This window comes from Astyanax mexicanus, unplaced genomic scaffold (genome assembly GCF_023375975.1).
Source record: "Astyanax mexicanus isolate ESR-SI-001 unplaced genomic scaffold, AstMex3_surface scaffold_32, whole genome shotgun sequence".
Classification (NCBI taxonomy): Eukaryota; Metazoa; Chordata; class Actinopteri; order Characiformes; family Acestrorhamphidae; genus Astyanax; species Astyanax mexicanus.
Genome location: NW_026040042.1, coordinates 1,784,149 through 1,800,528, shown reverse-complemented (window position 1 = coordinate 1,800,528; position 16,380 = coordinate 1,784,149). Strand labels below are relative to the sequence as shown.

Sequence of the window (16,380 nt, the reverse complement as noted above, 5' to 3'; positions counted from 1 at the left end):
TATAACATTAAAACAACCAAACAACCCAAACCTGCTGAAAATGTGGACTCCCCCCCCACAGAGCTGCTGCTCATCTACCAACACACCCTCTGATCTCCTGCAGTCAATTAAACCCAATCAAAATCTCCACCAGCAACTTATTTAAACACAAAGCTTCACCACAAGCTCACTTTTCCAAACACCTGGGCTGCGTCCAGAAACTTTTGCTACTCCTCCTTTCCTACTCCTCCTCTCCTACTCCTCCTCTCCTACCCCGGAAGTAGGTGGAGGAATCGAGGAGAGGAGAGGAGGAGGAATGGAGGGAAGGAGCTGTAAATGGGGAAATGGGACAGCTGATCACTTTTAGATAGTATGTTGACTACCGATGAACTGAGCCAATCACAACGCTCACTTTCATCACATGCCAGATACTGCCCAGCCAATCACAGCTTCTGGATAGAGCTCAGCATACAAAAATAAAAACGAGAGATCAATAAACACAATTACAAGTTCTAGAGATCATAACTTTAACAAGCATATCAAGCTTTAAAGTACAGCCTGATTAGCTATTGATGAAGGTTGCATATGTAAATATTAAATTATTTTAATAGTGAAATATGATTTCATTGAATGTAATAAAACAAATAATAATAAATAACAAAAATAATATTATATTTTGCATACATGTTGAAGTGATGTGTACATGTACAACAACATGTTACAGATAGGGTCATTAATATAGTTTTACTGAGCATACAGTTTATCTAAACTATAAATTATACTACTGCTTTACTGGCTGTTTAATTAGATAAGGAACCTAGTTAATTAAAATGCTTATGACGTATATTTGGGCGTTGCCTTCTCCATTCCCGTGTGCTCTGTGGGCGTGGATGCAGTGATGTCATTCAAAAATCCTTAAAAGTCTTCCGGAGTAGGATACTTTAATGCATCCTCCGTTGGAAGCTTACTACAGGAGTATTTTAAGCGGCTTCTTTCGTCTCCTACGGTATTCGGACAGGCGGCAAGATGGCGTCACGAAATCAGTTTCCGGGTCACGGGGGAGAGGAGGAGGATCGGTAGGAAAAAGGAGACACTGGCTGCGTCCGAAATCGCGTACTTAAGCAGTACGTACTGGATTGGGGTGAGTACGCACTGCTCGCCGGGCAAAGCAGTACGCTTTTTCAGTACGCCAGACCACAGTACGCATGCAGCCTCGGACGCACTACATCCACCATCTTACCTCTGACGCCCTTTCACCTCTCACCCCTCTCTACCAGCGGCACACTTTACAGAGCTTTACCCTAATTAATTTAATTAAAATCCCCTCATTAATCAGCTCTTATTAATAAATAAACCCCCAACCAGTTCTATTTAATAAGCACTGACTGTAAATAAAACTTAAAACTAATATTTCCTCAAATATGAAATATTTAATAATAAATATGAACGGACTGTTTAATATTCATGAAGTATATTAATAATACTTGCTTATGCAACAAAACAATTATCAAAAAGTTTCAAAGATAAATACCAAAATGTTAATTAATTCCTGCCTTTCCATTTCACCCCAGAATTCCCTTTTCTAGCATAAATATTTAAACACATGATCCTTATTGTTGTACATTATCTTTTACTGACAGCATTAAACATAAAGGCCAACATATATACATTACTGATGTAAATAAAATATGCTAGAACCAATCAGTTTCGGGAAAACTGGGGATCAGATTTGGCAATAAAATGTAAGTTTAAAATATATATTTTAGTTATTTTATTTAATATAATTTTTTCCCTCACTCGCATATTTACACAAATATATTTCCCACAAAATACAAGAATGACAAGTCTTTTAAGTGGTTTTATTTATTTATTTATTCGTTATTTTTCTCCCTCTCTTCATCTTCATCCTCTCCAGTAGGAAGGATAGTTGAATCTGAAACACACACAGATTAAAACAGTTTAGCTTGGGCATTAAACAAATATAATATAAATTCTGAACAACATAAAAGTCTAACCATCCTGGCTGGTTAGCTAGCTGTTTAATAACACTAAATAAAATGGTCAGATTTTGGTTATAATTTATTAATGTGATTTTTGGCAACCAGTCTGTCTGTCTGTTGAAAAGCCTCTCTGATATCAGCAGCCTTTTTTCTCAGATGAGTTTATACAGACTGCTGGATATTAAGTTAAACCTGCTCCAGCTCCTCAGACTATGAGACTATGAGCAGCGTGAGGTCATGATCTGCCAGATTGCGGCTCTTATCAAAATAAGAGTCCCGCCTATACAGTTTACCTGTGGGGGGATATTGTGAAGGCAGCTACACCTGGATCTGCTCCTTTCAGAATAAAAGTCCCTCATTAAAACGCCACCACACCTCTACCCGCTACATATGGTACATATCTCTGCTCCTTATTCTCACCACACACATTTAGACTGTACTGTGTCGGTCCTGCACTGTCCTGTCTGTTAAACTCTCTCATATCTGCTGTATTTATTGTATTTATTTCTACATTCGCTGCTCGTTTGTACTTTATGTTGTGTTTATTGTGCTGTTTGTTCCATGTTGTGCTGTGTTGGTTCTGGAGGAGCTAATTTCACTGCACTGTGTTTCTGTACTCAGATTTAATAATAATAAAAACCTGAAAATAACAAAAAACAGCGTCAGAAGAAAAACTTCTTCAGAATTTACTTGATTAAAATATTTTAGAAACAGAGAGATCCGAACACAAATATTTTTTAAAGAATATTATTAAAGAACTGTACGTTAAATTATTTGTATTGCAATAATATATACCAGCTATGTTTATAAATGTATTCATGAATATATGTTTTTTGTTGTTTATTAATCAATGTAGGTTTTTAATGCGCATAAAGGATTGTTTGTATTTTTTTAACTTCAGTCTTTATAAAATTTAAGATGTGCTGAAAATAAAACAGTCATCTCTGTACATTTAAATATATATATATATATATATATATATATATATATATATATATATATATATATATATATATATATATATATATATATTATAAAAAAGGTATAGTGTAATTTCACCCTTCATCCGTAGTTAAGCAGTGTGTTCTGATTGGTCAGGAAACACATCACTCCTCTCTCTTCAACCTATAAAAAGCCTTTCAGCACTTCCTCCTATAGTGAGGAACTGATCCAGTTTAAACCGGTTTAAAGTGAAAGAGAAATCTTCAGCAGCTTCTGTTTAGATGAGAGAAGAAGGTGAAGAGCGTTTGGATAAAAAGCACAGAGGTAAAAACTGAAGCTTTAATACTAGAATTTACTGTCTGATCTGATATTAAAGAGTTTTAGACACAAAGAGAACAGAAATACATAGAAATATTTCAGATAACAACTTTAAGATGAAGGAAATACATGGTTTCAACTGTGTGTGTGTGTGTGTGTGTGTGTGTGTGTGGTGTGTGTTTACAGGATTAGGTGTAATCTGAAGGAGGAAGATGAGCTCCAAAATGAGTGTCTCTGGGGAACAGGACACACAGGAAGCTGAGAGGTGAGAGAATAATGTGATTGGGTGTAAAGTGAGTGTGTTTTCATGTGTTAGTTGAAAGGTCGTACTTCACAGCTTCTTGTTCAGTATTTTCGTTCCACCTTGAAAAGTATCAGTATCAGTGTTTACCAGCAGATTATTCAACCAATTAAACCTTGAGTGCACTATTGTAAATTTATAAAATAATGATAATTACTGCAATTATAAAGGGACAGAATGAAGAACTGAAAAGTGGGAACAGTAACAGAAGTGTACAATGGTCCTTGTTCTAATGTCCCAATGACCTTGCCCGTGATAAAATATATATATTATTAGTTGAACAGAAATCAGAGTGGGCTGTGGGTACGATGAGAGTCTTACTTGAGCTTGAATGACCAAAATTCAGACCAAAAAGCATAAACTTATTAGAAAATAATCAATGTTTAACCCATTATAACCCAATAAATGCAAAAAAAAACATGACTTGAGAACTAAACTCCACCAGAGGTCACTAATAGGTGATGTTCTCTTATCTGGACCTGGACTGTTAATCTATTGAGAAATATTTCATTTTAACAGAGTGTTTAATCAATCACACACACTGTAAATATTTGTGGGAGACAAATACACAACAGGAAAATAAATCTAGTGTTGAATCTGGTCACCTGATCGAAGGTCCCTTCTTTTTATAGAACTTAGTTCAAACTGTTAAAATGTAAAATTGATTTAAAAAAGAAAAGCAATTTAGCATTAAATAGTATTCTTTATTATATATGTTCTTAAGCATAGCTCTTGTTTTTACCATAAATAATAAAAAAAGACATTTGTTTGTAGTATAGGTTATTTATAACTCCTTCAGCTCAGTGTTAAAAATAGATTTTGTAAAAATATATTGAACATTACTGACTTTGATTTGACCTTTAGGTGTTTACGACATAAAATGCTGAAAGGAAAAGACAACTTGAGATCCTAGAAAAACAATTTATTGTCTTTAATGAGTTTCCCCACCAGTAGTTACTAATCGAAAGGGTGTTCATGTTCCACTTCCCAATCAGAAACTCGTATTTACCATCATTCCAAAATCACATGAATGTAGAATCACACCAACATGCTGGAAAGGTTGTAGATGGTGTCTGATACTGGTTGTGTTTTAGACTGGATCAGAATAAGAGATCAGACTCACCTGAACCCAGCTGTGTCTCCATGAAGAGTGACTGGTCAATGGGTCATCCTATAACCTTCAGAGAGGACAACAGTTCTACTGATCTCAGGTAAGGATGACGTGACTCTGGAGAATAAGATGGAAAAGACACTTCTATGTTTTCTCTGAATTCTACAACTATAACTTCTACACTAAAACACACTTTAGAGAAAACAATTCTACTAATACAAATTCTAACAAATAGAATCAGTCTGTGTGTGGAGGTGTTTGGTTTTGTACACCTGTGGTAATGGAAGTGATTGGAACCTGAGTTTAATGATTTGATTGGGTGAATGAATACTTTGGGCAGTGTAGTGTATAATCATCACTCTGACTGAGCTCTAGAGATCCTGTGTGCAGATGGGAGAAACTTTCAGCAGATAAACCATCACTGCAGCTCTCCAGCTATCTGATCTTTATGGAGGAAACAAAAACCTCACCTCTGTAAAAAACACATCTGGATTTTACAAAAAAAACACCAGACTGTGAGAAACATGATTCTCTGATCTGATAAAATCTAGAATTAACTTTTTGGTGAGCGTGAAGGTTGGTGGAGTGTTGCAGTGGTGGTTGATCTTCTGGAACTTTCTTTCTGTAGATATATTCATAATCACCATTTAGTAACATATGTTAATGTTATGTTTTCTGACAGAGTCCAGAAGGAGACTCCAGAAATCAGCAGGAGAAATATGGACTCCATATTAAAGGTGTGTAGGTGTGACTAATGCCAGAGCACATGTAAACACTGTAAAATGTGATTTAAACTTTAAATATGAAGTGATAAATATAATTATTCATTTTAATAAACATATTTTCAGATTACATCCAACATATTACTGTTTAGTAAACTTAGGATAATAAACATTAAATTATCAATTAAGAAGAAAGCTGTATTTTTTACTCTGTTTATATTTAATTAGTGCTGCTTTTATTATTGTAGCATAAATAAAAAATAATTTAATAATCATATTTAGCAGTAGTTTCAGTTTGGCCATTTAGATCTTTAATAGTCATTAAGAATTAATAGCTGAGCTGCAGAGGTTTACTCATCATACTCAATAAAATACAGCAAGATGTTAACAGTAAATGTTTACGTTTTATAGATTTAGTGAGATTGTGTTTGTCTATAATTGTGATTTACATAATGATTAAGTCCACATCAGTAATGTCACACATTAATTAATGATAAAGACCATTTATAAAGACCATTTATGAGTGATCAGTGCAGAAATAAGATAAGAGTGATTCATTATCCCACACTTTCAGCACTCTTTGCCAAAAGCTGGACACTGTGTCTTTTATCATATGGACACTTGTGTTTTGAGCTTATTTATGTTTTACAGCATATACATATATGATCAGGAAAATTAATCTGCAAGTGTCTTTGTGTTATTGTCCTGAGTAAAAAAAAAAGTTGAATTAATGGAAATGTTACTTTAATGTGTATGTTGTTATTTAATGTTTTTTTTTTTTTTTATAAATGTCTGTTTAATATTTAGTGCCGATCTTTCAGAACCTACAGAGTCCCAGGGTGGTTGTACTTGTATTTGTTTTATTTATTTAGGATATAATATTTGTATATTGTAAGCCCAATGTCTGCTCTTAATAATAAAAAGTTAGGTTCACTGTAAAATGGTGTAACAGTATTATTATGCTAGTATATTATTACTGTGGCACATTGTCTTTACGCTCCTTTGGGATAGTAGAAGAATTAAAAAAGCATTTTATATAGTTGCGCTTTAAAATGACAATATTATCGTTTATCTCAATAATTTCTTGGACAATATATTGTTGTTATCATGACAGGCCTAAGTATAAGTCATAGTATTATGCCTCTGTTTAAAGGCCATATATTCATATATTTTATTTGATTTTATTTTTTTTTAACTGCCCGCTTGTAAATGTCCTGCACTTTTATGGCTAAAAGAAATGGTGACGGGATCAAAGAAAAAAAAATCAGTTTAATCTACCTTTCTGTTGTTTTTATCTGGTGCTTCAGATCATTTGCCCAACACTACTCATAAAGATTGGCCTTTCATACTGTGTTTTTTTTTTTGTAGTTTTGGTTCACAGTTTATAACAAACTATCATCTGTTCTATAACAAACTATCATCATATTTTTTACCGTGTATTTAATCAGGAACTGGAGCATAAAGTCATCTCTCTGGTAAAGAACCAGCTGGAGAGGTTTCTGAAGATGCTGAAGAATCTGGATTACCCAGCATGCTCTGGGAGAGAGGAGGAGGATGAGGAGGATCAGAGTGGTGTCAGAGAGGGAGCGCTGAAGATCACACTGCACGTCCTGAGAAACATGAACCAGACAGACCTCGCTAACAAACTGCAGACCAGTGAGAGTCATGTGATTTCTCATTATGTAAATTAATTTAGAATTTAAAGAGAAGAGAATTAAAGAGATAATGTAGGGCTATAGATAATGTAGAAACAGGTTCTGAGTTATGAGTGTGAGTAGGTGATGGTATATGTTCAGTGTTAATGTTAAAGAGATAATGGAGAGCTATAGATAATGTAGAAACAGGTTCTGAGTTATGAGTGTGAGTAGGTGATGGTATATGTTCAGTGTTAATGTTAAAGAGATAATGTAGAGCTATAGATAATGTAGAAACAGGTTCTGAGTTATGAGTGTGAGTAGGTGATGGTATATGTTCAGTGTTAATGTTAAAGAGATAATGTAGAGCTATAGATAATGTAGAAACAGGTTCTGAGTTATAAGTGTGAGTAGGTGATGGTATATGTTCAGTGTTAATGTTAGAGATAATGAAGCACTATAGCTAATAGAAAGAGCAGGCAACAATTACAGATAAACACTATAATAAAAAAAACGTATCCAAAAGCTTGTGTAAAGAGAAATGTTTTGAGCAGATCCTTTAATTCCTATAAGATTTTCAAACCTATCGGTTAGAACTGATCGTGTCAAATGCAGCACTACGATCTAGCAGTACAAGAATGGCAGTGCTGCCTGTGACACTGCGTGGCACCATGGGCTACACCTGAAACTGCTGAGGACTATCCCGGACCGGCATATAGTGAGGTTCATCATGGAGATGCTTGTGAACCGTAGCTTAATTGTCCTGACCAGTGAAGGCCAGACCAGCAGGCTATGAAGGCTGAGGAATGGTGTCCCACAAGGCTTCGTCCTCTTGCCAATGTTGTCTATATTCACGACCTGCCAGAAACAAAATCTACTAAGTAAGGCTATGCAGACAATTTGGCAATCATGCATCACCTTCATAACATGGAAGGTGATGGAAGGTTCTCAACCGAGACATGGGCATCCTGGCAGACTAGCTCCAAAAGTGGCACCTGCAGCTTAGTGTGCGTAAGAAGGAAACTGGATGTGTATGTTGGCAATAACTGCCAGAAGTTCCAGCAAGCCCCAAAGTACCTAGGTGTTTGACTGGACCGAACACTGTCCAATAAGCAGCACCTCAATGAAGTTAAGGCCAAGGTAACTACAAGGGTCTCGCTCAACTGCTGGTTAGCCAGTTCAATTTAGGGAGCTTTCCCTCAGACCCTACACATCTTCACTCAAGCCCTTGTCCTTTCTGTAGCCGAATATTGTGCCCCTGCATGGAGCAGAACCCCACACATGACCAAGGAAGACACTGCCATCTATAGCACCCTGTGCCCTGTGTAACTGGCTGCCTGAAATCCATCTCCGTGTCCTAACTCTCGCCCCAGCTAATTTTCCAACGGGAAGCAGCTACCCTCACTCTGGTGTGAAAAGCCCAGAAGTATAACACGCACACTCTGCACAGAGTCACTACAACACCGGCCCCAGCAGGACTCAAGTCTCATCGTCCATACAACAAGGCAGCAGAAGAGATGCTACAGACTATCCCTGAGGACCTCTCCAGGGATGCTTGGCTAGCAGCATCCTGGAAGCAGACATGGGAGACAGCTTGGTTTTCCCACATCCAACAATTCATCAAGGACCCAGGTGGTGGTGTAAAAGGAGAAGACCTGCCACACCACCTATGGACCTTGCGAGTGTGGCGAACCTCAACAGACTTCCGAACATATAATTATGGGCTGCTCCCTATTTAGCCCAGCCTCAGTACCTGGCCTATTTCACTTGGACCCATAGAGAAGGGTGTGGCTGCATGACACTGAGTTGGTCATCTGATTGTGTATGAAAGAAAAAGAAGTGTATATCATTATTTACTCTTAGTAAAGCTGGTTTCAGTGCTACAGTCCAGACTGAAAACCAAATGAATGCCGTTGTTGTGGAGATACTGTTTCTAGAATTCTGACTTTGAATTGTAATTGATCTATAATCAAACAGTTTTTTTTTTACTGTCATTAAGTTTATCCACAAAAAAGGTAAAGAAAAGACATCTAGGGGTTTCTCTGTTTGTTTCTGAATAAGAGCTGGGATATTCTGAAATTTGGTTTTAATTAGGTTTTTTTCTGTAGTCTGAAACAGTATGAGACCACTTCAAACTTCCTAACACCACATTTCTACATGGGGGTTTAATATGGTACATGATATATTAATAGTAATGTCAAATGTTAATATGTTCTGTATTTTTTTTCTCTGTTTATTAGAACTGGCTCCATCCTGCCACCGAAAGCTCAAATCAACACTGAAGGGAACATTTCAGAAAATTAATGAAGGAATCTCAAATCCTGGAACCTCAACCCTTCTGAATGAGATCTACACAGATCTGTACATCACAGAGGGAGGGAGTGGAGAGGTCAATAATGAACATGAGGTCAGACAGATTGAAGCAGCATCCAGGAGACCAGCAACACAGGAGACACCCATCAAATGTAACGACCTCTTTAAATACCAGTCCATCAGAACTGTGCTGACTAAAGGAGTTGCTGGAATTGGAAAAACAGTCTCTGTGCAGAAGTTCATTCTGGACTGGACTGAAGGAAAAGCCAATCAGGATGTTCTCTTCATATTTCCACTTCCTTTTAGAGAGCTGAATCTGATAAAAACTGAAAAACTCAGTCTGGTGGATCTTTTTTATCAGTTTTTTAAAGAAACAAAAGAATTAAAAACAAGAGATTATTATTGTTTCAAAGTCATGTTCATCTTTGATGGTCTGGATGAATGTCGACTTCCTCTAGATTTCCAGAACAATGAGAGAGTATCTGATGTAACACAGTCAGCCTCAGTGGATGTGCTGCTGACAAACCTCATCCAGGGGAACCTGCTTCCCTCTGCTCTCCTTTGGATAACCACTCGACCAGCAGCAGCCAATCAGATCCCTTCTGACTGTATTGATCAAGTAACAGAGGTAAGAGGGTTCAGTGACCCTCAGAAAGAGGAATACTTCAGGAAAAGGATCATAGATCAGAGCCTTGCTGAAAGAATCATTACACACATGAAGTCCTCCAGAAGCCTCTACATCATGTGCCACATCCCAGTCTTCTGCTGGATCTCAGCCACTGTTCTAGAGAGGATGTTGGGTGAAGCAGAGGGAGGAGAGATCCCCAAGACTCTGACTCAAATGTTCACACACTTCCTTATCTTTCAGATCAAACACCGCAGCCAGAAGTACCAAAGAAAAAGTGATGTTGATCTTGACCAGACTAGAGAGATTATTCTGGCTCTGGGAAAACTGGCTTTCCAACAGCTGGAGAAAGGAAACCTGATCTTCTATGAGGAAGATCTGAGAAAGTGCAGCATTGATGTCAGAGAAGTGTCCGTGTACTCAGGAGTGTGCACCCAGATCTTCAGACAGGAGTCTGAACTTCACCTGGGGAAGGTTTTCAGCTTTGTGCATCTGAGTGTTCAGGAGTTTCTGGCTGCTTTATATGAGTTTCTGTCCTTCATCTCCAACAACAGAAATGTGCTGCAACAGAAACACAGTGGATTTGGTTTCTCCAAAAAAGGAACAATGTCTGATTTCCTGAAGAGAGCCGTGGACAAGGCCTTACAGAGTGAGAACGGACACCTGGACCTTTTCCTCCGATTCCTTCTGGGTCTCTCACTGGAGTCCAATCAGACTCTCTTACGAGGTCTTCTGATACAGACAGAGAACATCTCTCACAGTAAAGAGGACGTAGTGGAGTACATCAAGCAGAAGATCAGGGAGAATCCCTCTCCAGAGAAAACTATCAGTCTGTTCCACTGTCTGAATGAACTGAATGATCATTCTCTAGTGCAGGAAGTCCAGAAATACCTGAACAGAGAAGGTTCCAGTGACCTCAGTGGAGCTAAGCTCTCTCCTGATCAGTGGTCAGCTGTGGCGTTTGTGATGGTGAATTCAGAAGAGGAGCTGGATGAGTTTGAGTTGAAGAAATTTGATAAATCAGAAGAATGTCTTTTGAGGATGCTACCAGTGGTCAAAGTATCCAGGAAGGTTGTGTGAGTATTTTCATTATTCAGTGTTTAATATATGCTGTTTTATATTTTTTAGTATAGAATAGTCTGTCCTTTGATGATTTTTTGAAAAATTAAACATATCAATCAGGGGTGCGTTTCCTGAAAGTGATCACTCTTAACAATTAACAAATTACTAGTGCACGACCTGAGAAATTAACAAGCCAGTTCTATGAGTATTTCTTAAAGAGCGTTGCAATCCAAAATGTACACTTAAGTAGTGAACCAGTTTAATGCACTAAAACTCTTTTTGTGCACTTAAGGTGTAATGTATACAAAACGAGTGTTCAAATTTATGAAACAGTTAAGTCTACTGTTTCACACGAATAAGCTTTTCACTTTTCCAATAAATAAACATAATCCCCGGGACTGAAAGAATGTGAAATTTAGTACTTACATTTTTACATCAAATGTTTTATCTTTGAGGATTTTTCTCTTTCTCTCTGCAGGCTGTGTGACTGCAGTATTACAGAGAAAGGCTGTGCTGCTCTGTTTACAGCTCTGAAATCAAACCCCTCCCACATGAAAGAGCTGAATCTGAACTACAGTAAACCAGGAGATTCAGGAGTGAAGCTGCTCTCTGAAATACTGATGGATCCATTCTGTAAACTGAATAAACTACAGTGAGTACTACCCTGCAACCTAACATGAAGTAATATTCATTAAAATCTGCTCTTGATTACCATCAGATGCACACAGACCTCAAATAGACTTTAAATCAATTTAATTAGATTTTATAATGTTTTAGTATATTCATATGTTGTATTTCAGAATTTGACACCTCTAAAAACTCTTTTGGTGATTATAGTACTGTTTTGAAACCTGAACCAATTCAGAGCAGGAAACAGCTAGTAGTAAGTAATATATTATACTGTACAAATATTGTGACTCTTAGTATTAGGGCTGCACGATATATCGTTTAAGCATTAAAATCGCGATGTGCACATGTGCGATAGTCACATTGCGGACCCTGCGATGTCACATAATGAAATAAAAACAAACACGCCTTTGCAGTGTTTTGATTTTTGACACAAGAAGTAGATACACAGCGTTCTGAGTGAGCAGCACTGTTGCGGGAGGGGGAGGCGGGGTGCGGGCACGAGGGGGAGGGGGTGCGGGCGTAAACACAAGGTACCTGCAGGGTTCGGTCATGAAAACCTGGAAACGTCATGGAATTTGAAAACAGCAAATCTGACCAGAGCTTCAGCTGCTGCACTGTAACACTAATTCACTCAGTGAGAGAAACGTGCCGAAAAGTCGCTGTTCCTTTAAACTGTGAAACAGACTTAACTTCTCCAAAACACACAGAAGAGATCCTGCACACCCCCCGCTGTCTGTAGCACTGAGAGTGAGAGAGATGGGAGGTGTGTTTGAAGGAAGGGGTTATGCTTATTTAGTGTAGGTCGCTTTGTATATCTCTCCACATTTTCCATCGTGTACATTAAAAATAAATATTAAAATTAGAAGGAAAACAACATAGCCTGAGAGCTCAACGCAACAGTGTAGTTTTGTTTACTAATATTTTAGAGTGGCTCTAAAAGCAGGTTTTCTATCTTTTTTACACACATTTAATTTATTTTGCATCATTACACTAATTGATAAGTGATTCACATATTAAATATATTACATGTTAAATAGTTCAGTAATAAAAAATCTCTATGACCAGAAAAAAAAATCTGCTTTAATATTTTGTTTTTGAGCCAATATTAAAAGCAAAAAAAAAATGTAATGAGCTGGTTGCTTCTAATATTGATTATTGTACTGTATACAGTTCTCCTGCTGTTGTCTGACAGGTTACCTGTGTGACTTAAATCTATTTCAAGTTACTAATTTGTGTTTTTTTAACGCATATTTTAGGCTGTAATGGCCATCTCTTTCTTTCTTTCTTTGGGAAGCAGGTTTAGAAATCTCAGCCAACAGCCATATTATTAAAAATGTATTCAAAGTTTCAAACAAAATAGTCTATATAATGTTATTTGATGAAAGTATGAACCACTGTTTACAAGTTAAACATTAGAAATGCTTAGCAGCGTATGGAATCAGCTCAGAGATAATTCCGTTATACACAATAGAGCTCTCAGGATTTGACACACATTTTCTTATTGAAGATTGTCAGCATTGCTGAAAGAAATGTTTTTTTTTTATTATTTAAAACATTGTAGGCCTACTATAATCAGTTTTGACATGGATTTTTTGTTGTGTTGTTAATGTCTGCACTGATATTTTAAAGACTGTACGGCCATGAAAATACGAAAAGTGTATGAACCCTGTAACCGCCTCAGACAGCCTGTCCAAAGCTGTGCACCTCAGTTCCGCACAGTTTTGCTCAGATATTTCCAGTTAAAGCTGAATTCATGCTTTTAATCCCAGAAAAAATATTGTAATAAATAGGGCTGTGACGATAATTTTATTACCGCAATACCGCGGTTATGGGACGTCACCGCGGTGATGAGCTCATTACCGTCATTACCGCATTTTTTTATGGCTGTCAAATCTGATTGACTGCGTTTTGAGCGGTAGTAAAATGCTCCATATAAGCACAACTGTGGTGAATTCAGTATTAATATGTCAAGTGTAAGTCCTACACTATAGGGCTGTGCAATATATCAAATATATTTTGATCGCGATAGATATTGGTGTCAAACGATCTCAAAATTCATAATATCGAATATAAATTTTTTTGTCATTTATCTGTGCTGCCGCTGCACTGGCGCGGCAGCGAATGGGTTAAGCAAAACGCGGTGCGTGGTACTCATTGAGGTCAGAACAGCTCTGTAGTCTCCTGCTCACTTCGTCTCCATTGAGGCTGCTGAAGAGAGTGAAGATTAGCAGCACTAATATTGGCTCGGAAATGGAAGCTACAGGGCAGGCTCAGTAAGTTGAGAAAAACGGAAGAAAAAGACTCAGAACAGAAGAGAATCATCTGCAAGATTTGCCGGAAAGTGGTGTCTGCACCTCTCGCCAACACATCAAACTAATTCACCCACCTCAAGGTAAACCATAGAGCCATGTAAGGTGTTCCGTGGTCACATTTTGAGAAAGTAAAATATATTAATTCATTGTCTGGCTGCTGGCTGTTCTGCGTGAGCACCGCGGAGAACGCGCGGCATTGCGCCTCAGTCTTGGTAAAAATAGTAAGGTTGGTTGAAGTGTAGTTCAAACAGCAAAGCAATGATATAAAACTATAACCACCATCTTTACTGAAATGTTGTTATCTGACCAAGTCTGAGGTAAAATGCGCTGCGCCTTGTCTCTTTCACAGCACGCGGAACCGCTACAAATATAACCATATAAAACTCAGTTCAGATAAATAAACTTCAGATGAGTAAGGACACGTAAAGTGAAACAAAAATTGTCAAACATAAAGGACAGGTTTCTATTATTTTAAAATGGAACTAATGTCTTTTTTTTGGTCGATTTCTTAACGTCACGACATTTTAATCAACATATTATATGACGCGGGTCCCGTCAGGATATCTTGCGGCACAGACAGAACTGAATTGTTATTGGCGGGAACAGGAGTTTAATCAATCCAGAGGATGTGGGAGCACATTAATAAATAGTTAAGAAAATTGTAATAATCATGCAGTGATTCTCATGCACGCAACAAAAAAACCTTAAGCACAAAAAAGGAGCGGAGAATGGACCGACACGCGCACACACACACCGATTTTTTTTTTGTAATGTGGTAAGAAACGTGACCGCACTATTCAGCGCGGTTTTAATAAATATTAAAACCAAGCACTAAACCAAGCACTAAATGTAATTTATTAAATTTATTTAGGACCGCGGGGCAGGTGCGGCAAAACTGTGTATGTGGCGGGCTGATGCGGGATTAAAAGAAGGATTTTTTTTGCGGAACGGTAACGGGACAAAAAAGAAATGATGTCTGAATTAATTTCCTCCAATCGAATATAATTTAACATGGTTTAAGAATATAAAATAATTTATAAACAAACGAAATATTTAATATTGAGCTAATAGCCCAAGTGCAAAAATACAAAATCTGTAATACTCTGCACTGCACAATTCAAACGAAATAGCCGTAACGCAGCTGCGCTCCTGCCCTGCGATGCAGCCGAAGCCTGGTGTGAGGCAGCAGAAATTCTGGGGTGAAAACTACATAACTACACAACATAAGGAGACATAATGCACTCCAAATATTCAGGAGGGAAGTGAAATAAATGATACTGTACAGATATAATCTGTATGTAGTAGATATTTAATGAGAAATAAGAAGAGTGTGAATAAAAAAAAAAACAGACGCCTATCACAGACTTCTTGAGCCTTGAGCCCGAACGGCCCGAGGAAAGGGGTGAGAAATATATTTTTTTTCGGGGCCGGGGGTCAGTGGCAAATTTTGCTGTGGATTAATTCGTCTTTTTTTTTAAACGAATATTAGAATATTCGCTACCAATTACTGCCGAATATCCTGAGCTCAAAACCGCTATTCGGGCCAGCCCTAAAATAGATCTATGGATGGAGAAGGGGGAGGCGGACAAGCTCCTCCTTCAAAAAGTCTGCTCGGAAAAAGACAGGTTAGCTGTACAATGACGAATTATACAGGCAGCATATGTTCACTTGTTATGCTGTATTTATGGTTTATGTAGAGGTTGTATGTAGGCTGTATGGTTTGAAGAATAAAGATTTGTTACCAATAAATTTGTGGTGTTTTTTTTTTTTTTGGGTGGGTGGGGGGGGGGGGGGGTTTGGGGTCTCGCGGTTAACCGCAATATCGCGGTGATGCGTTTTTTACCGCGGTTATAAAAAATCAATACCGCCCCGCCCTAGTAATAAATGACATCAATGTGCTTCTCTGACTAACACTGAATGGTCACATTGGTCTGGTAGGTTTTCTTGCAGTCTTTTCTAGTCATGAACAGTGCTTAGTTGCTAAGTATGCTAATCCTACCACCTAAAAAGAAAGCTAACAGCATCATAAACATTACATTACATTACATTACATTACATTACATTACATTTGGCAGATGCTTTTGTCCAAAGCGACTTACAATAGTGAAGTACAAAAGTAATAGAAGGTAAAAACATCTTTAGATAGGGCCTAAAGTAGGTCAAAGGGAAATAATGGGATAGAGGAGTGAAGGAGGGGAAGAAGGAAATTAGGTTAGAAGTAGTTCGTTTTTTAGAGGTGTTAGGAGAGTAAGTGCTCTTTGAAGAGCTCTGTCTTCAGGAGTTTCTTAAAGATAGCGAGAGATTCTCCTGATCTGGTAGTGGAAGGTACTTAGTTCCACCATTGGGGAACTCTCTGTATGAGAACAGTCTGGATTGCTTTGTGTGAATGTTTGGCAAAGCGAGGCGATGTTCATTGGAGGAGCGCAGCGGC

At 37.7% G+C, this 16,380-nt stretch overlaps 2 protein-coding genes and 1 long non-coding RNA gene across 3 annotated transcripts in view; 2 read left to right on the top strand and 1 right to left on the bottom strand.

Annotated features, from left to right (window-relative positions):
• The window catches only part of LOC111188312 (NACHT, LRR and PYD domains-containing protein 12-like), a 1,256,108-nt gene that overhangs the window by 926,194 nt on the left and 313,534 nt on the right, over positions 1-16,380 (top strand). The window lies entirely within an intron of this gene.
• LOC125789922 (uncharacterized) overlaps positions 1-16,380 on the bottom strand; it is a 286,929-nt gene that overhangs the window by 6,849 nt on the left and 263,700 nt on the right. The window lies entirely within an intron of this gene.
• On the top strand, positions 9,197-11,025 carry LOC125789905 (NLR family CARD domain-containing protein 3-like). Its single transcript, XM_049473001.1, has one exon. It carries the CDS (start codon positions 9,202-9,204, stop codon positions 11,023-11,025), a length of 1,824 nt encoding a protein of 607 aa, XP_049328958.1. The 5' UTR covers positions 9,197-9,201.

Excerpts from the sequence above, each read along its gene's own strand:
- LOC125789905 (XM_049473001.1), top strand. The coding sequence starts at position 9,202 with ATGTCAAATGTTAATATGTTCTGTATTTTTTTTCTCTGTTTATTAGAA.